Below are 25,107 nucleotides of genomic sequence, written 5' to 3'. Positions count from 1 at the left end.
ACAAAAGTTTGTCATAAAATTTAACAGTTTTGACACTTTTATTTTTTATTGTTTATTGTTTTTAGTGTCCTAATTAGGCAATTAAAGTCATGGAGAAAATGAATAAATGTGGATATTGTTGAGGAAAATGTACATTTATGAATAAAGTGTTTTGCCAATAAAATAATAACATTCCTTATATATTCTATATTATAATCACAATAAGAAAAATAACAAATTATACCGCACAATGTTAAGGCAATATCTGATTCAGTTTTTGAGGTAAAGAATTAGGTCACACCAACATTTTTGGATAAGGGGACATTTAAAGAAAAGATGTTCACTTGACTCAAGACTGTTTTTACAAAAATTACAATTCAAATCCTTATTAGGATCCCTATTAGTGAATTCCAAAAAAAACCTTCCACTTGGGGTAATTCGTTTTCTTGAAAGAAAAACATTTCTTATGTAGCCTGTGGGCCTGGTTAGGATTGGGTCCCTTTAGTTTACTCTCGTTCTGACTCTTTCATTTTCATGTTTAATCACGTCACTAATTGGTGGGTGGAGCGGGCATTTAGTAAGCCATCAAACGCGATTGAGGCAGGCTTCTATATAAACACCTGGTGTCCTTCGACTGGGACAGTGTAAATGTACTGCTGGCTCTGGTGTGGTGAATCAGCGATTCAGCTGCTGTTGGAGTGTTGAGGTATGTTCAAAAGCGTTTTTCTTGTCTGTCATTTTTCACTGTGGGTTAGATTGCCAAGCGAATATTTGTTTTAATAGAGGAGCCGACGCTGATTGAGCTGCGGCGTGCCATTGTTTTCCTGTCTGACCATGTATGGGCGAGCGAATTACGGCAAAGTAATGCCAAACTACGTCCGCGTTTAATGAGCATCGGCTGGAGACTGTGACTGCAGTGGGATGTTTACATTCAACTTAGTGTTCCCCCTTTTCAATGTGAATGTTACGACAGGTATGTCTTGAATTATGTTCTGCCCGTACTTCTTTCCCCTTGCTGTTCTAACTAACGTGTGTGTATTTATGAGGGTATTTTTGGTATCCAAAGATGTACACCTTTTTTTTATATGGCTATTTTATCCTGGCATATGTGACTGCATTTAAAAACGTGATTTGCATTGACTGAAGTATGATCAAACAAATATTCTTAATGATGTGGTTGTGTTTTCAGATTTCGGAGTTGCTAGCTGCTGTTCTCCATACTGTGTGATTGTGTATGCTACTTATAGTATAGGTATTTTATTATTATTTTTTTTTCTTTCCTTTTGTGTTTGTTTTCCTCTAGCCTGTTGGCTGTAGCTGTTATTGTATGTGGTTGTATGAATTGTACGTCACCGGCTAGAGTGGGTTTATTTATTTGATTATTTTCTTTATGCCCAATTCCCCTTTGTTTGTAACCAAGCCTCGGTGTTAGTGGAGCCAGGGTAACTCCTGTAGAAGAGACCTCACTGGAAAGCGGGTTTCCTTTTTCTTTGTTCTTTTTCCTTTTTTTCTGGTTTAACGAAGAAGTTTGCAGTGCCGTGTATTTGTGAACCTTAATGCCTTTTTACCATATATATTAGAGTGCTGTGAGTGTACAGTGTGTAGACATTGAACTCTAGTGTGTATTACTTCAAATGAAGTCTGTGTCTTTGTTCACCGGTGGTAGTGCGAACTTAGCCTTCCTTTAGTGTTTTCTCAACTGCTTTACTGGCTCCTGTGCGGATGGCTTGGTATTCCCTGGTTATTGTCACAGAGGAGGCTCCCGTACCACCTCCTCTCTGCCACCAGAGGGAGCCTTCTCCGGAATATTAACTATTGGCTCTGAACTCAAATTCCCATAATACCTCTTACCTGGGACTGATTGCGCTTCACACCTGCACTGCATTTACACACACACATAAAGGACACTTCCACTCACCACTTCTCTGCGAAGTCTTGATTTGCCTAGGTTATCATCTTGATTTGGGCGTTTATCCCGTGTCTTGTTTATCTGGTTTTGATCTTGGACTGTTTCCTCATTTGTACGATTGTTATCTGCCTGGCCTGACTTGGACTGTTCTTGGAATTCTGATTATTGCTGCCTGCCCCGAATTCTGCCTGTTGTCTGGATTACCCCTGCTGTTTGATCTACCTTGCTCTGTCTGCCCTGTTTGACCCCGCCTGTACGACCTTCCTTATTAAAAGCTGCAAATGGATTCTACTGAGTCTAGTGAATCATTACAGAAGACTTCGCCGACAACCGATCCAGCAGCAGTCATGCAATTGACCACTGAGCTCACAACCCAAGCTTCTCGTCTGAACCTGCATCACCAACAATTGAATCATTTGACTACACTCACTGAACAACTCGTACGAGGGTTGCAGGAACTTCGTACAGCAGTTGTTAATGCGCCAAGTACTCCCGCCGCCTCACTACCTCAAAGTGATCCTTCAGATACAGTGAGTTCATCAGTTAATCCTCGGCTCGCTTTCCCTGATACAGTTTGATGGTAATCCAACTAAATGTAAAGGTTTCCTACTACAATGCACACTCTTCGTTGACCAACAACCAACTCTTTATTCCACCAATGCCAGCCGCATTGCATTTGTCTGTTCTCTGCTCACCCGCAGAGCACTAGAGTGGGCTACTGCCGTTTGGAGACCAGAGGGCTCCCCATTTGCTTTGTTTGAAGACTTTATTCAACAGTTTTGTCAAGTTTTTGAACATACCACAGAAGGAGGAGATGCTGGAGAACAACTCTTAACTCTCACCCAGGGGAGGAAAACTACAGCTGAATATGCGCTCACGTTTCGCACGCTCGCTGCCCAAACCAACTGGGTCGAAAATACATTGAAAACTCTCTTCAGGAAAGGACTAACAGTTGAACTTCAATCCGAGTTAGCCTGTCGAGACAAGGGAAAGAACTTGAACGAATATATAGCTCTGGCCATTCAAATCGACAACCTTATGTGGTCCAGACGTACCACCCGAGCACCAGTCCATTACTTACCCGAGGCAGCAGCAGCTCACGAACCTATGCAGATCGGATTCACTCATCTTACTCCAGAGGAACGTGAACGTAGAATGCAGAATCGGCTGTGCATGTACTGTGGTCAACCTGGACACATGAAGCTCTCCTGTCCTGTCCGACCTTCTAATCGCAATCAATCGGTGAGTCATCAGGGAAAACATCTAAATTCTGCATCCAGTTTCTCTCTCCCTATTCGTTTGACCACTCAAGATCAAATTACTGATACTACAGCATTGATAGACTCTGGAGCAGCGGGAAACTTAATTTCTCATACATTTGCCAAGCAATGTAACCTCAAATTAAACCCTTGTCATTCTTCCCTAGCAGTGGAGGCGCTAGATGGACGTCCCCTCGGAGAGGGCAGGATCCAGCGTGTAACGGAGAGAGTAAAAATGCACATTGGGTCTCTTCATTCTGAGTACATCCAGTTTTACGTCATTCATGCTCCACATCATTCTATCATTCTTGGTCATCCCTGGCTTCAAATCCATAACCCACACATTTCCTGCAGAGAAGGTCAAATAATTCACTGGGATGAGACTTGTAACAACCGCTGCCTGTCCAAAGTCACTCGAGTAACCTGTTCAACACCAGAATCTGTCACATCAGACCCCGAACTGGGAAACATACCCTCTGCTTATGCCGATCTCTCTGAAGCCTTCAGCAAAGAAAAGGCCTCACAACTTCCTGAACACCGCTCAACCGACTGTGCCATTGATTTAATTCCGGTACTACACCCCCAAAAGGAAGAATATTTCCCTATCTAAACCTGAATCTGAGGCCATGAAACAATACATAGAAGAAGAGCTTGCTAAAGGTTTCATTCGACCTTCCACATCACCAGCCGCTGCCGGCTTCTTCTTTGTGAAGAAGAAAGACGGGGGACTCAGACCATGCATCGATTATCGAGGGTTAAATGAGAACACTGTCAAATATCGTTATCCTCTACCTCTTGTTCCAGCCGCCTTAGAACAGCTTCGTCGAGCCAAATACTACACCAAGCTCGACTTACGCAATGCTTACAGTCTTATCCGCATACGTGAAGGTGACGAATGGAAAACTGCCTTTTCCACCACTAGTGGGCACTATGAGTACTTGCTTATGCCGTTCTGCCTGTCAAACAGTCCTTCCGTCTTCCAGGCCTTCATGAATGACGTTTTCCGGGATATGCTGGACAAATGGGTGATCGTGTACATTGATGATATATTGATATACTCAGACTCACTGGAGGAGCACATTCGCCAGGTCAGATCAGTTCTCCAATGACTCATTCAATATCATCTCTATGCCAAAATGGAAAAATGTGAGTTCCATCAGACAAGCATATCCTTTCTGGGATACATTATCAGTCAGGAGGGAGTAGCCATGGACGAGAAGAAGGTAAAAGGAGTGCTGGATTGGCCATTACCCCAGACCATAAAAGAATTGCAAAGATTCTTGGGATCTGCAAATTTCTACAGAAGATTCATCAGAAACTTCAGTCTCATAGCCGCTCCTCTAACAGCTCTAACCAAACGTCACAGCTCTCGTATACTGTGGACCCCCGAAGCACAACAAGCATTCCAAGACTTAAAGACACGATTCACTACAGCACATCATTCTACGTCACCCTGACCCGGAATGCCGATTCATCGTAGAAGTGGATGCTTCCAATACAGGAGTGGGAGCCATATTATCCCAGCGACAAGGGAACCCTGCCAAGATGTATCCACGTGCTTTCTTTTCCCGCAAACTTACCTCAGCCGAACGTAATTACGATGTTGGGAACCGTGAACTATTAGCCATGAAATTAGCCTTAGAAGAATGGCGTCACTGGCTGGAAGGAGCTAATCAACCATTCATCATTCTCACCGACCACAAGAATCTGGAATACCTACGATCAGCCAAGCGTCTCAATCCCCGTCAAGCTAGATGGGCTCTGTTTTTCACCAGGTTCAATTTCACCGTCACATATCGCCCGGGTACCAAGAACACCAAAGCTGATGACCTCTCTCGGCAAACTGAGGAGATAGCCCAGAACTCCAATCCTGAAAGTATCCTTCATGAAAACCTGTTAGTAGCCCCTGTCCAGTGGGATATCATAACCGAGATTCAACAAGCAAACCTTCAGATACCCACCCCCACCGAATGCCCAACAAACCTCCTCTTTGTACCTGAAACACTACGTCCCCGTCTCCTCGATCAAGTCCATTCAACCCCAAGTTCCGGTCATCCCGGAATCACTGCCACTATTCAACTACTCCAAAATCATTTCTGGTGGCCCACCCTTTCGTCCGATGCCATCAAACACATTCAAAGTTGCATCAACTGTCAAACCTCCAAATCACTCCGAAGATTACCTGCTGGTCTTTTACGTCCTCTCCCAACACCTCAACGACCATGGTCACACATTGCTGTTGATTTTATCACTGACCTACCCAATTCCCAAGGCTACACCACCATTTTCACCATAGTGGATCGATTCTCCAAGGCCTGTCGACTAGTTCCCCTCACCAAGCTTCCCACTGCCTTCGAAACAGCAGAACTCCTGTGCAATCAAGTGTTTAGATTATATGGATTACCTGATGATATAGTATCTGACCGGGGACCTCAATTCACTTCCAGAGTATGGACAGCTTTCTTCAAGCATCTGAATGTGAACATTAGCCTCACCTCAGGCTATCATCCACAGTCAAATGGTCAAACAGAGCGCCTGAATCAAGAAATAATCCGCTTCCTCCGAACTTACTGTCAACAACATCAACATGACTGGAGTAGATACTTATTTTGGGCCGAATACGCCCTAATTCTCTGGTTAAACCCGCAACTGGCATCACCCCCTTTAAATGTATACTCGGCTTCCAGCCTCCTCTCTTCCCATGGTCTGGTGAACCCACAGAACTCCCATCCGTCACGGAATGGTTGCACAGGAGCGAGGAGGTCTGGGATCAAGCTCACACACACTTACTGCATGCTATCAGACGTCAAGAACAACAAGTCAATCGCCATCGTCGCCCTGCTCCAGAATACCAGATCGGCCAATGGGTATGGCTATCAACCAGAGACTTACGACTCCGACTTCCATGTCGCAAGCTCAGTCCCAGGTATGTTGGCCCATTCCAAATTGTTAGACAAATATCCCCAGTATCATTTCGTTTAGAACTGCCGGCTAATTATCGTGTTTCTCCTACTTTTCATGTTTCTCTGCTGAAACCTGCTGGTGGTCCCCTCGGAGAACCGGAGGGGGGGGGGCGCCTCTCAGAACCCCCCAGCTATACTGGTCGACGGCGAGGAGGCGTACCATGTGCACAAGTTGCTGGACTCCAGACGTCGGGGTAATATTCTCCAGTATCTGGTTGACTGGGAGGGGTACGGTCCGGAGGAGCAATCCTGGGTCAATTCAAGGGATATCTTGGACCCCACTCTTACTGAGGAGTTTCATAGGATGCACCCGGAGAAACCGGCCCCTCAACCCCGTGGAAGACCCCGACGTCAGTTGCCTCCTCGCGTCAGGAGCCGCTCGCGGGGGGGGGGCTCTGTTACCTCCTCTCTGCCACCAGAGGGAGCCTTCTCCGGAATATTAACTATTGGCTCTGAACTCAAATTCCCATAATACCTCTTACCTGGGACTGATTGCGCTTCACACCTGCACTGCATTTACACACACACATAAAGGACACTTCCACTCACCACTTCTCTGCGAAGTCTTGATTTGCCTAGGTTATCATTTCTGAGCGTTTATCCCGTGTCTTGTTTATCTGGTTTTGATCTTGGACTGTTTCCTCATTTGTACGATTGTTATCTGCCTGGCCTGACTTGGACTGTTCTTGGACTTCTGATTATTGCTGCCTGCCCCGAATTCTGCCTGTTGTCTGGATTACCCCTGCTGTTTGATCTACCTTGCTCTGTCTGCCCTGTTTGACCCCGCCTGTACGACCTTCCTTATTAAAAGCTGCAAATGGATTCTACTGAGTCTAGTGAATCATTACAGTTATAGGTTCATTTGTTTGATTTTTTTTTTTCTTTGACCAACCAACATCTTCAATTATTCCTCAATAAATATTGTATTTTTATACTTTTCTAAGAACCTGTGTTTGTACATTTTATTGGGGTAGAGTTCCCCTTGCTCTGACACTTGCAATAACTAGTTTAGCCCAAGGGGTGGCGTAGTCAGTTGTACAATTAGGGGTGCCACACTTATAATTGTATAACTACATTTTGGGTCGTAAATGTTCTTATCTTCTACTAGAAATGTTTGTTCAGTCTTTACAATCTCTCGCATCAGCTATAGTTTACACGAGGTATGGCTATGACCTGATGACACATCAAAACAAGTCAAGAGTAATCGAGCACACGCTTCAATCTACAATAAACCAATGGTAAGCAGGACCAGCCCACATAATTATCATACAAGAGACAGAAATGTAAGAATAAATACAAAAATAAATAAATGTGGGAATTTTTAAATATGGAAATGTGGGAATAAATAAATATAAAAATAAATGAATGCATAAATAAATAAAAATAAAAAAGGAAGAATAAAAAAGTTTAAAAGAATAAAAATAAAAAGAGCAAATAATAAAGGAACAAAAGTCACACAAAAATAAATTCAGGAATACATTTTATTAAAAACGAATTATATTTGTTTTATCAAGACATTTATTCCTTTATTTATTTTCTTCTTATACATTTATTTATTTATTATTTTTGCAGGTTTCATCCTCCATAAAATAGTACATAAATCTAAACCTGTAAACCAGTTAGTGTTTTGGACAAAAATACACAAAGAAATCTTTACATATTTATAAATGTGCAGCAAATGCCATATAAAGCCCTCACCATTGACCTGCACCTGAAACTGAGCTATTTTAAAACCTTTATAAAAAAAAAAAGGAACAAACAGTCTCACAGTGGTCAGACAGAATGCTGCATTTATCGACCACAGCGGCAGCAGCAGCAGCAGCACCACACACACACACACACACACACACACACACACACACACACACACACACACACACACACACACACACACACACACCAATCCTTGAAAGCTCTCAAATGTCTAAAAAGTCAGTTGTGATTCATTGGACTCACCGAAATAAACTGCTTTTCCACAGCCGGGACACAAGTACGTTTCTCCAGCAAACATACGTGCAGGAGCAGAGGAAGCTACATACAAAGACAAAACCTTTAAACTTTCTATACTCTTATGTACGTGTCCATCTCATAAATTTGTATAGAGATGCATTTCTAACTTGTGACTCCTTATATTGGTAAGTAGACATGTAATAAGCAGGACAATGTACAGGCAGACAGTTACAATTTCAAAATAATACCCCCACAGGGTGATCAAGATCCTGATGCGAAGTGGACTGTGCACTATATCTATTACTAAAATGTCCAAATACCTTCAGTTTGGTGTGATCAAAGTGAAGTTGTTCTGTACATAATTCAGCATCGATAATGATATGTGTGACAAGTCTGTTCACATAACTACAGACTCAAATTAAACATTTCTGCCTCACACCTCAGTAATGTTGACCGTTAACAGTTTTAGATCACAATTTTGGCTCCAGTTTTCATTTTATCTGCGTGAACTCTAGAGACGCTCACATGTTTAAGAAACAGATTATGTTCAGAGACATTTCTCCAGACGTTTCCACAATGGTCTTTTAATACATCCTTAAACCCTCCCCTAACATTCCTCCAACGTTCCGGCTGTCGGAAAACCTATTAAGGGGAAATATTTCAGAAAGGGAGCCAATCAACGAAGACCATTAAAATTCCACTGCGTAAAATCCCAAGGGGGTCACTTTAAAAAACTATCCCCCCACCCCTCCATCACTACACACACATTTCATGCCTGTCTCCCACTCAGTGTTAAAATAAGTGCAGAGGAAATGTTATGGAATGTGTGAAACAATGTGGCTTTGAAGAGTGTGTCTATATATAAATGTGTTCATCCTTTACACATTGTTAGAGAAAATGCAAAAAGAGTGTGTTTGTATAAACTTCTGCATGTGTGTGTGTGAGCACCCCATAGGGAGTTTGTTGTTCCTAAACAGGACATGTAGTTATGAGTTTAATACCCTCTTTCTTATCAAACTGCCGAAGTTAAAAAAAAAAAGCGGAGTATCACGTACAAATTTGTGTGTGTTCAAAAGTACCTTTAGGTTGATGATAGTTGATCTGTGTGTTGGTCCAAGGTGTAGTGGGCAATCCTTCTGAAGGGCTGTTACATGATTTGTTGACAGGTGTCTGAGGTGGTGTGTCATATATGTAAGACCCCGCCCCTCCGATATTTACACCTACCAATAAGAGAACAGAACAGTGAGTACCATTCCATTACTGTCTGTGAGTGTTTGTGGACGACGGAGCTGATATCTAATGTAAGTGGTCACACTCTCCTAATGCAGATAGCATTATGTAAAAGCCAAAAATACATTCTTGCTTATGATCAAATTTTTTTACTGTAGAATGACACGCACTTGTATAGTAACATTCAAGCTCAAATAAGCACTCCTCTGATTGTGCGTTAACATAACCTAAACACTGAAACCTACCATCTTACTAAACATTCTCCTACTGCTAAACACACACCCATCAATTACCAACCATGCATGACTGTCTCACTCTCTCTTATGTCATTATAGGGTCTGCTTTAACTCTTCTAGTGTCTGAAGTGTTTAAGAGGACAGAGGGACTTTTAAAAAATATGTGTATGTGTGGGGGTGTGTGCATTTGGAAAAATGGTGAACACTGTTACACGTTAATGCGGTGTTGTAAGTTTATGTGCATGTGAAGTAATCATAGGACTGTGCCGTCATCTATACACAACTGCATCCACAACAGGCACTAAGACTCAGATGTCTCTAAACAAGCCCTGATTCAAACCCTCATTTCCTGAACATGGATACACAGCACACTGATCTTTTCACAGACCCGAATACACATCACAGACACAGATGAAAGCCTGTCAGCCCCAAGAGCCCCACATTATCTCTTATTGTATAATTCATCTTATTTTCTATACCTTTTGGTCCAAAGAGGGTCCCGTAACATGGTTTATGACAGTATGGCAATCCGTCATGCTGTTTGAGAAAGAGAGGAAGAGAGAGATCACTAATCTGGGCAGTTGGCACATTTCGTTCTTCTTCTTCAGTTTATTATTCTTATTGACTTGTTTATATCAATCATTAATTACCACTATTACTAATTAGTTTACACTGCACTATTATTTTATGTTATTTTATTTTACTTTTTTTGTTGCCCTATTCATATTTTAATTATGAAGATTACTTGTTTAATATACAGTATTTGCACAATTGTTTTACCTTTTTTTATTTTGTAAAGGTCTCATTGTATGCTGCAAATTCTTACGCAATAAAAATGCATTGCCAAGCAGATAAAACACTAAACTGAATTAAGAGAGAGAACTTAATTGCTCATTCTCCAGTTCAGAAAGAATCTTCTGACATTGCTGATTTTGGGGGGAAATCTGCAGAACTGATCTACACATGCTAAAATGTGTTGAAATGAGCTAAAAGCAACACACTTATTGGTAGCAAAAAAGTATAATCAAATTAGCCAAAACATTTAACAAACGAACATGCATGGGGTGGGGAACATGCATGGGGAAATTTTCTGCACGTGCAAATACCATGAGGGCCATGATACTTAATCAATAGAAATGCTCTCAAAATATCCAAAGCTTACAAATAACAATATTCTTTCAATAAGACTTCAATATAATAAAAAAAAAAAATAATAAATAAACAAATTGTCTGGCACTTTTTAAGCAAGGTAAGACATTCAGCTGTGTGTGTACTGTATGTGGGAGACAGAATAAGAGAAAGAGAGCTGAATCATGCAGGATTTTTTCTTTATCATTGTTTATCTTCCTGTTCCTTCCTGCCCCTCCCAGGGTGCATAAAAATACCGAGTCAGGCCCACCTCGGACTGAAACTCAAGCCATCTCACACACACACTCACACTCATACACACGTTGGTGCAGCTATCATTATGAGGACTCTCAATAGATATAATGATTTTTAACAACTATAGATTCTTTGCCCTAACCCTAAAAAAACCAATTCTGTATTTTATTATTAAGCAATTTATATTATGGGGACACTAAAAATCTCCTCATAGACCACATTTATAGCATATTACCCTTGTAATTACCAGTTTGTAATTACACACACATTTCAGTTTGTGTATGTGATTTAGTGCATGTGTGTGCATAATAAAGATATCTGTAAGATTCAAATCCAAATATCAAGCCATAAATTGTGAGACCTGGTGTTAATATTAACATACAGTTATCAAATATTAATATTGCGGAATAGGACTGAACAGCATAGCTCAGGGATTGTTCACCCAAAAATCCTTTCTTGATTTACTCACCCTCATGTTGGTGCAAACCTGTATGACTAACTTTATTTTGAGGAACCCAAAACTTTATGGCATTTTATGTTATGACAGGCTCAGTCACCATTCAATTTTAATTGCATGAAACAAAATCCATAGTGTCAACATTCTTCAAAATTTCAAAAGAAAAGCCAAGACATAAGGGTGAATAAATTATGACAGAATTGTTATTTTTGGGTGAACTAACCCTTTAACCCCCATTAAAAAATCTTAAGGACAATAATCTCAGCATTCATGCAGAAAACACCCCAATGTTGTGACAAGCTAAAAGTACTGTTTGTGTTCTAACTAAGAGCCATTTCCCAAATAATAAAGTTGAGGCTGCCTGAACTCTATTCTGAAATGCAGACTACACCTGCAGAGAACCAACTCCATCAACATATCAACCTCCTGCTGTTTCAAACACAATAGGAGAAAAAGAGTTCAGACAGTTCTCAAAATAAAGAGAACACAATGATGGAAATAAAAGAGTAACAAGACTAAATATATCCTTCAGTGAAACAATGAAAAGATGTGTGTTAGTGTGTCCATCCATTTTTGTCAACATCAATCAAAAAGCAATAGAAAAAAACAGACCCTCTTCAAGAAAAAAACTCTTTTTAAATGCCCACCTTGTAATTAAACTAAAGTTTTGTGTGTTTGTGTGTGAGGGTTCTGTTTGTGTGAAAGCAAGCATGAGTGTGTGAGGGACAGAGAGAGAGAGATAGAAGGAAGGAAGAGAGAGAGAGAAGAAAGCAGAAAGGCAGAGAATTGTTTTCTGGTTTGAATGAACACTATCTTTGTCCCTCCATTGTCCTTGTAATCATTCTGGTAAAGACCCACAGTGACAGTGAATGTGTGTGTGTGGATGTGAAAGTGCATATGCAAAGATACCTATTTGTTCTGCAAAATGATTTGAACTGTAGCAGCTGCATTGGTCTGAACGTGTGTCTGAAAATGACAGATTGTGCTATTTCTCCAGGAATTTTACTGTGGTTAAGAATATTATGATTAACATTTCCCGTATGAGGCGAGTTGTAGTAAGCTAAGACCCAGCACTGGAGGAATCTGTTTCTCGTCTTGTTTCACCCAGTCAGCCTGTACATGGCTATTCTTCTCTGTCAATCTCTTGTCGACTTCACATTTAAAAAGTTGCTTTAAATAAGCAAAATCAAACTCTTTAAGTAAAGAGTACAAAAGGATTTTTACTCCTTTCATTGCTATTTTGACAATCATCGTACAATTTATGTGTATGGGAATGCCTTCTTATGTAACAATTTTGATAAAATAAACAAGTCAAATTTTTCCCATCCAAGAAAAGGATTCTGTAATTGCATTTTCTCCCTGTCAGACAGAGAGCATTCCAGACAGCAATAAGGTTGCTATAAATACTGATTATCTGTGTTTACGGTGTGTCAACTCCGTTGTAGAACTTTCCATTCTTCTTCACTAACTTCTACCCATATTTGTTACATGAGACAATTCTGTGCACTGTTGTGTTCGGGGCACTTACTCATGGAGTGTAGACTAACAGAGGGATGCATGAACAATCATTTACCCCAGACAGTAAGAGGGACACAAGACAACTCAGACCGCTCAACTAGAAAATGTCTAATACATGTCAAGACAATGAGAAAGAGAGAGAAAACAAGGGCAGAGGAAAAGACAAGGAGGGAAGCAGAAAAAGGAGTGGACACTTGTTTAGCATGGATGACCTAGAATCAGTGTCAACTCGGGGGCAGGATCTCGTGATATAATTTAACATGTCTGGTCTTCACTTTGAGAAAATCTGCTGGTACAGTACATCCAGACCAACAATTAGGTTATTCAGCATCCCAGTCTGTAATTTCTCTGACATTAGTGATCATGTCAGTGTGGTCTTATTCTGTAGCTCAACTGGTAGAGCATGGTGCTAACAACTGCAAGGTACAGATAAAACATCCTGATAAAATATATAGCTTGAATGCACTGTAAGTGGCTTTGGATAAAGGTGTGTGCATGGCAAAATCATAATGAAAGGGGTCAAACTGGTCGATGAACTACCAGCTTTGAGGAACTGTAGTCAGAAACTATGGATCCTGTCATCTCTGACTAGACTTTATTATTCTGCCTTGAGTCAGTTCTGCTGTGTTCAGTTTTCTTTTGAGTTTTGTTTGTCTGCTTAGTTAGTTTTGTTTTTTGCTCATATCAAGGGTCTTTTGTTTCCAGCCCTGTTTGGCAGTTTTCCGTTTATTCTATCACAGTTTTGTTTTTTTTGTATTTTACTTTTATTAATAAAGTATTTTTGGGTTAACCACTGACTGTGTTTCGGTTCTGTTAAAAAATCTGACACTAATCAATTAATTAATAGTAAACTACACAGGAAAAATACAATCTGTATTACTGATTTAGATATAAAATGTATGTATATATACTGTATATCACTAGAGACATCAACACAGATTTTAGAAATATTACTGTAATAATCAGAAAACATAATATACTTCTTTTATGATATCTCGGTATCCAATATCAGTTTTAGTCCTGCTTACCTCTGCATGGCCTCCAGGAGACAGAATCTTACTACAGCGTTCACATTTCAGACAGAAACGGTGCCAGTTTTTCCCCAGAGAGCTCACTTTCTCTGCTAAAGCAGAAAGAGAGGCAGAGAGAAGAGACAGTAATGTATTGCATGATCAATGATGAATATGTCAAGCCAAGGCTAGCAGTTTTCACTGAAGGAATGCATTTCTAAATTAGAAACAATAAGCTGTCCTGTAGTGATAGCCTTCTTTATTAGTGCAATAACACACTACACCAATCTTTGAATGGAAAGACCTCAGAAATAGTCTCAGCCTCACCCCCAGGGACCATTCATGGATGTATATTTGAGCAAACATCATGCATGATGCACACAGAAAATGGCTAGAACTAGCTAAAATTGTCAGATTCAATCCGACTGGCTGGATCAATTTCCAGGAGCCATAGCTTTTAATAAGTCTGCAAGGAAACAAAATCATGTTTACAAGGTAAAGTACCATGCTGCTAAATGAGCACTTCATAAGATTTAGTTGCTGGATTTGCTCATGTCTGCAAGGTTCATGGCATTGAAACATTTTATTTGGCAATGTTTACATGCACTAATTTTCATCAACCCGAATAAATTAAATCTGACTGCAGATTCTGAATATACTTTTATAGGTCCCCTAAATTTTGCAGTCCAATACAAATATTTGTTTACATGTGCATTACATGTATTCCGAACAAAACATCTGCACATGCAAAGAGCGTTAATCGTTGTGTTCTGAAGAAGCGGAGAAAGTGAGAATGGCACAAAATCATAATAGGTGTTTTTGCTTTATTGAGATATCTAAAAAATATACCTTCTAATGTTACTCACTCTACTCTGCATACAAAGAATTAGAAGCAGCATCTAATACCCTGCCTGTCTGACTTAACCACATATGCTACTGTATTTGCCTCATACCTATTCCTCCTCCAATCTTAGGCATCACTGGATGTGAGTATGAAGTAAAGACAGGTGGGTAAGAGTTGTTCTTAAAGGAGTTTACAGATGTGGAATGGAAACAATAATAGGGAATTTAAGCAAAAGCTGCGGACGGGATGCTACCCAAAAATCACTAGGCAATAATGACTGCGGAAATAAAGCATTTAATCATTCAAGAAAATAAAAGTTAGGCTATTTAAAACAGCAAGAAAAAGGATGCTTGCAGAGTTAAGTAACTGTCAGAAGAAGAGTTTGACTCTTGTACAATATAATTAGCCTACATTTAAAACCTAGATATTATTAATAGGCTATTGGTATTTTTTATTCAATGCCTATAAACATGTGTAATTTAACATAAGTTTTGAGGAGGATGTTTAGGCTATTTACTGTGTTCATTTTGCATCATCTCTTGTAAAACATATTCTAACATATATGTTCCTAATCTGTCACGTACGATCGACTGTCACTATGGCAAAGAAGATTAGAAATTATGGTTTATTGCGGACCGTCTGAGCACTGATGGAGGGATTGTGCATTCTTGGTTTAACTCGGGCAGTTGTTGTTGCCAATCTGTACCTGTCCCTCAGGTGTGATATTCGGATGTACCGATCCTGTGCAGGTGTTGTTACACGTGGTCTGCCACTGCGAGGACGATTAGCTGTCCTTCCTGTCTCCCTGTAGCACTGTCTTGCTAGCACAGCAATTTATTGCCCTGGCCACATTTGCAGTCCTCATGCCTCCATGCTAGGGATGGGCATTTGGTTATTTTGTCTACTCGAGTACTCTGACAAATTACTTGAGTACTAGTTGAGTACTCAAGGGGCAATTATATGTTCATAACTGTATATATAATAACATGTCTGACAAACATCTATGGCTGCTGCATTGCGTCTTGTTGTTCCGGTGTATCGACTATTCATTATTATAGGCTGTTATAAAATAGTATGCTGCAAAACGTACAAAAGATGGCATAATCAAAATATAATGCATCATATTTTGTCATTATGTGAAGATTCGCTGCCCAACTTTGTCCAAGAATCCCATGCCAAGAATGTGCACATCTGTCTGTTCTTCCTTCAGGTTAACGTAGTTATCTTAGTTAGTGTGCACCAGTTTTTATTGTGAGTGTCTGAGCCATCTATTTTCAAATAACAGGAGATGCCACAACCATTGCGTTTTAATATGCGTGTTAAGTTGAAGTTTAGTTTTGAAGATGCTGCAATGTGTTCCATTCAACTGCGCAATGTTTGAAACACTCACCTGCTGTACACTGCCACACACGCCTGGTGTGTGTGTGTGTGTGTCCAAATGTTCACTCTTGTGAGGAAAGCCGCAATGCTCTGTATTGTTGTTGCTGTGAATGAAGCATTCCATTCAACTCGGAGAGTCTGAATTTCCACCTTTCAACTAAGAAAAGTGCAACGGAATGACACTTTATATCGGATATCTAACTTGAAAACTTGAGTGGAAATCTTCATTCATTAAGCCGCAATGCAGGTGTGTGTTACGTCACGCAGGGCAGGGAGGTTTAGTCAGTGACAATCATTCACTTTTATTATATAATATCCATTAATGAGTCAAAGCAATAGCAAATGTTTTGCAGAGACAGGTGTTCAAAACATGGTTAATAACACTCTCTTTTTTTTTGCTTATTGTAACAATAGTATTGCAGCATCGTATCAGTTTGTTTGCCATGAGAAGCCTCTGATAATCAATGCACCCCTCAAAGTCAAGCATTATCGTTTATTGTGATATATTGTTTATTAACCTCTTCCCAATCCTGTAAAATTAGCCTAAAACGCCTAATCAAGGCATACCCAAAGTAAATTTAAAGCTGTTCTTGAACCGTTTGGAGTACATGCATGGTTTTGGTCACATTTGAAAGGGGACACTCTGAAGTTTTTTCCCCAGCAGTCAGAATTACTGTAAGTGCTACTGATTCTGAGTAATAGAAGTTTGAACACAATGAAATAGAAGTTTTTTTTTTCCGCCTGAAATTTTTTTTGCATACAGATGCCTGCAGATGACTATAACTTGTAGCTATTAGCTTGAGAACACAATGGGATCACAGCATGAAGCCTTACCTAGTCCAAGTTCAAATTTTAGAACAATACCATAAAAAATGAATATTTTACACATGTTTTTCTAAGGGTACACCCAGGCGTTTTACAAAAGTGCCTTTTGGATACTCCAAAAGGACCCTTTGGTAACCTAGGACAAAAAGGCTCCTACTTTTGAACGCTTCAACGTCATAATTTTGGGCTCTAATGAAAGATGACACTTAGAGCTATCATATTCCATATCCAGATCCACTATTAGTTTTGCTGACACAGAGTAACTGATGCATAAACACATTAGAGTGCCTTTTCCTTCTTGAAACTAAATGTTGTGCATATAAAAGAGTCAAAACTAGTGCTATGGTGGACAATTTGTTTATATAAAAAATACACAACAAACTATTTACATGAATTTTTACACAAAGTATTTACAAACCATTATAAAATTGTACATGTTTCTAGCAACATGCCACTCATTGTAGCGGTCACATTTGGGTACAAAGCACAAAGGCAGAACACAGGAAGAGTACTTCACTGGTGTCTTTGCATGACACTGCCTGCACTTCAGACGACCAGCGGTGCAAGATTTGGTGATGTGCAACGGCCTGTGATCTGCTCTTCGTGGAGCAGGAGATACGGGTCTGGCTGTGGAGTGAGACCCCAACTCTGCCAGCTCCTCTGAAAGCCTTCTGGTTCATAGGGACCTCTCCTTTACATGGGGCTCCTCTCTTGATGAGGTGCTGTCCTGCTGCTCCACTTTATGTGGCCGCTTGCTGAGTGGGGGAGAATAAATAAATGTAATTTACAAAGCTAGACACAACTTTTCCATCTTTTCTGTATTATATATATATATATATATATATATATATATATATATATATATATAGTTTTTCTTTTCGAGTGTGTAAATATGCATTATTGTATGTATATTTACTGTAAATACTGTATACTTTGCCAATGTACTATGGAACAAAGAGATGGGCCTACACCTCCCCCATCAATTCAGCATTGTAACAAATAGATGGGCCTACACCTCCCCACCTCCCCGCATTGTAACAAATAGACTCTCAAACACAACATATATTCTTATTTTCAACTTATATATATATATATATATATATATATATATATATATATATATATATATATATATATATATATATATATATATATATGATCCATTTATATATATATAATATATATATATATATATATATATATATATATATATATATATATATATATATTTACAGTAAATATACAAAACATCTATATAGCATGTCAATAGATCTGAAACAAACAATGAACTAAAACCTCACACACGCACATACAAATACAAAAAACACGCACAAACGGTTCAAACACTCACTGAGGAAACACACGACAAAGGGTAATTACAAAATGTGTTCATTATTCAAACTAAAGCTTATTTATGCGAATATACAGTAATATATGTTATAAAACACAAGAAAACACTTACTTGTCCAGAGCCATGTCTCATCTCTCCATATTTCCTCTGCCTCCAAATCATCCGTATTGTTTTCAGAAATTTCATCTCCAAACTCAGAATTTTGACAATGAATGCCTTCTTATATCACATCCTGGGGTGAAAATCCTGTTTTTCGCGTCCGTTTCACCATATTTAAATCGCCAAATGTGTAAACAGTTCCAAAACAGCTCTCCAATATTTTTACGCACAGACGCACGACACACTCGGTAATGGCAAGGCAATTTTGCGCACACACATTACAGAACCATGCGCTAATCTTCACACTAAAGCTGCATATCACTGTTTTCAGAATTTCATTGGCTATACGATGCGTCAGTCATTTCCACTCTTCGATGTAATTGGTTTGATCAGTAAACAAAGGAAAGTGGGTATGCCCTTACATTCGACACAGACTGTGGTTGGGTATTGAAGGCTTTGGATAGGACATGGAAGCTCCTATTGGGTCAAATGAGGTGTCAATCGAAAGGTCAGAGTGCGTGCTTCCATTTTGATACCGGATATAGGAAATGTTTACATCTGAACTGAAGTTATTATCGATAATATGTGAAAGATTAGGCACAGCTGCCAGGTGCTTTGAAATGATGCAACAAGAGTCTGTGGATATTTATTGATGTAATAATGTGATTTGGACTAAACATTTTACTTGATTTGATCGTTTGGACATTTGACAATGAAACAACACCGTTTTTGTCGGGAAGTTATGGCTCAGTGGACTACTATGAGGCTTCATAGGTGAGTTGCCTAAATTTTGTTTTTGGTTGTTTATATGTTGGTGGTCTGACAAAGATATAGATTGTACCTGCTGTTGTGATTGTATCTTAAAAAGGTTTACATCGTTCGAATCACGAGTATCTCAGCTTTCCAAATATATGTATGTGGCAGCGGGGGCGTGGTCAAGCGCCCGTCCGGGAGAGAAAAGCGGTAAGGGCGCTCACACCTGAGCTAAATGATGACTAACACCTGTGTCTGATTGCAGTAACATGAGGAGAGCGGCATAAAAAGGGCAGGAGCGACGGAGCAAGAGAGAGAAAAGATTAAAAGACTTACCCTTTAAGTTGACACTGAAAAGAAAAGATTAAAAGACTTACCCTTTAAGTTGACACCGCTTCCCTTGTATTGTTCTACAATGTATTATGTTTACTTTTTTTTTTTTTTGGAGTTTTATCTTTCAAAAACATAAACCTCTGAAACACACCGTGGGTCGAGTTCGGCACGTCGGACCGGGAAAGCGTTAAAACCAGAAGCACTTGTGCTACATCATATCCGCATTCATTGCGTTGTCCAAAATAATCTCACATGCACAAAGTCTAGTGTGACCGCACTTTCAGCGCTCTTGAGAGCGAATGATGATGAACAGCATCTCAAGCGCTCTGTTGTGCCGTCTACCGAGGATTGCTCCAAACTCCCTGAAAAATATAAATGAGGTATAAACTTATAAATTATAAACTTTACTAGTGAACACAAAGCACTCCAGTTTCACCTTAATTTAATGACTGTGTAATGGTGAATGTCCGTGGTCATTGCGGGTACATTCACGCATTGTGAAGCTGTGTTATACGGCGAGGAAATGCAGTGTAAGCATATCACAATATTAATTCAGATTTGATGCTTTTGATATGTAAACGTGCACAACCCGATCACTTTATATAGCGTTCATGTTAATAGTACGTTCGGAATCATCGATCGGACTGATTTCATACTGATAAAGTTTTTTGTGAGGGTTAGGTTTAGGGGTAGGGTTAGGGGATAGAATATATAGTTCATACAGAATAAAAATCATTATGTCTATGGAGAGTCCTCATAATAATAGTTGCACCAACATGTGTGTGTGTGTGTGTGTGTGTGTGTGATATGCTAAACAATGCAGACACAAAGCAGAGGAAGAATCTGAATCTAAAGAAACACTCCAATTAGTTTCCCTGCAAACCCTGCTCAGTCTAAGATAATTTAAGCTTTGCAGTCAGACTTGCTCTAATCAAGGGGTTGCTGACACGGGCATATTAACTCTGACAAGCAGTTTTTTGGGGGTAAAATCATATAGCAAACAACCCACTACACTGATATTTCAACAGAAATGAAATAATGAAAAAGTAGATTTGTTTATCTTCAGTAATAATAATATATAAATATTTGGTTATGTTGTGCAACTTCAACTGCATAAAACAATCTTGCTTGTATATGTTCGGTCACTCATGATCTAAGCTATCTGCTCCTAAACTTAAAACCAAAAAATCAATAGTTACGATTGTCTGAGCAAACACACAGTAAACAGTAATGGACTTTGGAACATGGAGTGAAATGTGTGTATGATTTAGACAAGAGAAAACTGTTCAGTTTGCAAGTCTTGGAGCTCCATCAAAACCTTCTGCATATTCTCTGTATATAAAAGCTGAGTGTATGTTAAAATACCCACCATATGGGCTAAGATATGATACACATAAAAGGCAGATTGGTGTGTAAACACTGAAATTATGGCATGTGGGGAATTTAACCCACCTCCCCTAAATGCCTTACACACTAACCAGCCGACATTCCTAGGGTCTGTCTGACTCTCTGTCTCTCTCTCTCTCGCTCTATCTCTCACATACACACACACACACACACACACACACACACACACACACACACAGACATTTCATCGCACAAAACTAGTCCGGCCAAACAGAGAGCACACAGAGTCAAGACATATTCAGAAGTCCAAGATCAGCGGGGATATCAAATCAAGCTGACATAGAGTTGAAGTCAGAAGTTTGCAAACACTTAGGCTGGTTGTTATAACAAATTTATTAACCACGTGACATATTTCATATTAGCAAACTATAGTTTTGGCAAGTTGTTTAGAACATCTACTTTGTACATGACATGAGTCATTTGAGTCATTTTTCTAACAACTGTTTAGACATATTTAACTTTTAATGGACTACATCACAATTCCAGTGGGTCAGAAGTTTACATTCACTAAGTTAACTGTGCCTTTAAGCAGCTTGGAAAATTCCAAAAAATTATGTCAAGCCTAATTGCAATTAGCCAATTAGTTTCTGATAATTGGCTAATTGGAGTCAATTGGAGGTGTACCTGAGAATGTATTTTAAGGTCTACCTTCAAACTCAGTGCCTCTTTGTTTAACATCATGGGAAAATAAAAAGAAATAAGCAGAATAAAAATGGTAGACCTCCACAAGTCTGGTTCATCCTTGGGAACAATTTCCAAATGCCTGAAGGTACCACATTCATCTGTACAAACAATAGTATGCAAGAATAAACACCATGGGACCACGCAGCCATCACAACACTCAGGAAGGAGACGCATTCTGACTCCTAGACGTGAATGTTTTTTGGCGCAAAAAGTGAAAATCAATCCCAGAACATCATCAAAGGACCTTGTGAAGATGCTGGAGGAAATAGGTAGAACAAGTATCTATATTAGGACCCTATGGTTCCCACGTTGCGGAATACACGTACGGAATCGCAGAATCTAAACATAGTAACAGAATTTACTTATAAACACGGAATCTCTCAGAATTTGCATATTTTTCTGTGTTGGTATTCCAAACCTAAGTGTTTCACATAACTCATGATAGTTTAAAATACTTGCAAACATAACCAGTCAGAGACTTTTGAATCCTGCTAAAATATGGCTAATTGAGTCAGTGTTGCCTAGAAACCATGTCTCCAATATTCATGTTCACATGTGAATTGCCATCATTGATAAGAAACATGTCTAAACTACTTGACTCCGGTAAGACAACCACATCTAAAAAGTTACGAACACACGTTTTTTTACGAATTAACTGCCAAGTACCAGGTGGAACAACATCCCAATGACTACTACGAGTCTGGCCAACAGCTTTTCTGTATGTTTTGCCAACATACTATTGACTGGACTTGTGCTAGATACGTGGAATGACCATCTAAAATCGAGAATCCATCTCAAGAACAAGGCGAAATCAACTACCGGTAGCTCAGCCCTCTAGGTATCTATCGAAGCTACCTCATCATCAATAGATGCTACATGCGAGTTTGTAGAGGATTTTGTTGCAATGTGTGCAGAGATGGACATACCACTTGAGAAAATGAAGAAGATACATCCCTTTCTTATGAAGCATTGCAAACAGGGAGGCGCACTCCCAGAAAACGAAAGTAGCCTGAGACAGATTCACCTGCCGCACATCTTTGACCAACACATGCAAAAAGTGCTGCAAGAGATCCGTGGAAAGAAAATCTTCGTTGTTGTCAATGAAACTTCAGACAACCGAGATCGGAGTGTCCTCAACATTGTAATAGGTGAGTGTTTATTAAATTAGCTTTTATTGTAGTAACTCAATTGTAGGTTTAATAGTGGCTAGGTATTCTATAACTTTGATTTAGCTCACTGCTGCTCGTAATTCATGTACATTTCTAATATTAACACCTAAGGCACATTAGTCTATTTGGAAGAAGTATTATAAGTAATTTAGCTGACTTTTTACAAGTAAAAATAAAAAATGGAATTTGAGAAAAATAAATGGATTTCATAGGGCCCTACTATATCCACAGTAAAATGAGTCCTATATCGACATATATACTCATCAAGAAAAGGCTGCTCCACCATAAAAAAGCAAGATCTTACTTTTTAGAGAAATGTCCTCTGGTCTGATGAACCAAAAATGTAATTTTTTGCCCATAATGACCATCATTGTGTTTGGAGGAAAAAGGGAGAGGCTTGCAAGCCGAAGAACATCATCCCAACTGTGAAGCATGGGGGTGGTAACATCATGTTGTGGGGGTGCTTTGCTGCAGGAGGGACTGGTGCACTTCACAAAATAGATGGCATCATGAGAAAGGAAAAATTATGTGGATCTATTGAAGCAACGTCTCAAGACATCGGCCAGGAAGTTAAAGCTTGGTCGCAAATGGGTCTTCAAATGGACAATGACCCCAAGCATACCTCCAAAGTTGTGGCAAAATGGCTTAAGGACAACAAAGTCAAGGTATTGGAGTGGTCATCACAAAGTCCAGACCTCAATCCAATAGAAATTTTGTGGGCAGAACTGAAAAAGCGTGTGCGAGCAAGGAGGCCTACAAACCTACAGACTCAGTTACAAGAGTTCTGTTTGGGAGAATGGGCCAAAATTCGAGCAACTTATTGTGAGAAGCTTGTGGAAATCTACCCAAAAGTTTGACCCAAGTTAAACAATTTAAAGGCAATGCTACCAAATACTAACAAAGTGCATGTAAACTTCTGACCCACTGGGAATGTGATGAAATATATAATTGTCTCTACTATTATTCTGACATTTCAAATTCTTAAAATAAAGTAGTGATCCTCACTGACCTAAGACAGGGAATGTTGTCTACGATTAAATGTCAGGAAATGTGAAAAACGGAGTTTAAATGTATTTCGCTAAGGTGTATGTAAACTTCTGACATAAACTGCATCTCCTCTTCAGCATGGCCAGAAACAGTTACTCTATCCGCTAACCTGCAACAGAAGCACAACAGATCCTCTCACTTTGTCCAAGAATCCCATGCCAAATTCTTACGTAACACCATCACCCTCTTTTCTTTTCACAGGCTATAGCATTTTCTAACCCTGTGGCTAATGGATGCCAGAGCAGAATACTAAAGAACATCTGACAATAAAGAGCCAGACAGGAGAACATCCTCTAATGTGGTTGTGGGAGCATCAGGGTCAGATTTGCTTGACCTATTAATAACAATACCTAGTTCTACACAGGCTGCAAGCTAAACCCTAATGTTGTTCTGCACAGTTTGGGCTCACTGAGACCCCTATGCTCTATATGAAAAAATCATAATAGCAATTATGAGATGAACCTATTATTTTTATCTAATAACTTTTCCTCTGACAATGTTAAAGCAATTAGATGGATATTATGGAAGCCATTATACAAAGTATGCATACACTTTTTAGAAAGTTGATTGTTTGCCTATCCAGGATTTCAGTTTGACCATAGCAAGTTTGTATAGTTAAAAATTACATTAAATCTAATACAAATAAATGCATACAGTGTGTATACAATAAGAGAATACTATTATGTGGAAATTAATGTATTTATTAATATGTTATGTCTGAAGTCTCTGAGACCCAAGACAATCAGGGGTTTGACCAAGTTGATATCAGCAACATAAACACAACATAAAATTAGAAAAAAAGGGGGAAAAAAGAAGCAAAATCATTAAGTATCAACCTGATACTGTGTAAACAATAAGCGTTTTAGTTTTTTAAAACTAAGGATTTAATTCACACCATATAATATGCCTTAAAGAGAACAAATACGCTTTTCAAAGACTTATAAAAGCTTATATAACAATAATATTTATATAACAAACTCTAAAGTTTGCAGTAGTTTATTCCCAAATAGAACTACCCTTCACCTTTCGGCATGTACTTCACCTGCCCTCCAAGTTAAGTCAATTAGTAATTTGTATTCAATACAATGACTGCCAATTATAGTGGAAAAACTCTCACCGAAATACACCGTCTTGTCGCATCTTGGACAAATGGACGTCATTCTCTAGAACAGTCTCGCTGTCGCGCAGGTTCGGTTCGTCTCTCAGTTCGCTGCTGGTACCTCCGCGATGCAGCACACATACCGTTTGCAACACGAGTCGCGCCACGGCGTTTATTTGACTTTAAAGAGCCGTTGTGCGTGCTTGTCTCATGAATATTAAA

General features: G+C 39.3%; 1 protein-coding gene across 1 annotated transcript in view; it reads right to left on the bottom strand.

Annotated features, from left to right (window-relative positions):
* The window catches only part of LOC127662258 (cysteine-rich protein 2-like), a 27,267-nt gene extending 2,160 nt beyond the window's left edge, over positions 1–25,107 (bottom strand). The window contains exons 1-5 of the mRNA XM_052153386.1: positions 24,904–25,107; positions 13,913–14,007; positions 10,006–10,063; positions 9,140–9,280; positions 8,067–8,141 (exon numbers count right to left, since the gene is read on the bottom strand). Of these exons, the coding sequence (XP_052009346.1) occupies positions 8,067–8,141; positions 9,140–9,280; positions 10,006–10,063; positions 13,913–14,007; positions 24,904–24,946 (412 nt within the window). The 5' untranslated portion in view covers positions 24,947–25,107. The remainder of the gene's footprint in view (positions 1–8,066; positions 8,142–9,139; positions 9,281–10,005; positions 10,064–13,912; positions 14,008–24,903) is intronic.

The sequence above is a fragment of the Xyrauchen texanus genome, chromosome 22 (genome assembly GCF_025860055.1).
Source record: "Xyrauchen texanus isolate HMW12.3.18 chromosome 22, RBS_HiC_50CHRs, whole genome shotgun sequence".
Lineage (NCBI taxonomy): Eukaryota > Metazoa > Chordata > Actinopteri > Cypriniformes > Catostomidae > Xyrauchen > Xyrauchen texanus.
This window is presented reverse-complemented; position numbering and strand designations above follow the sequence as displayed.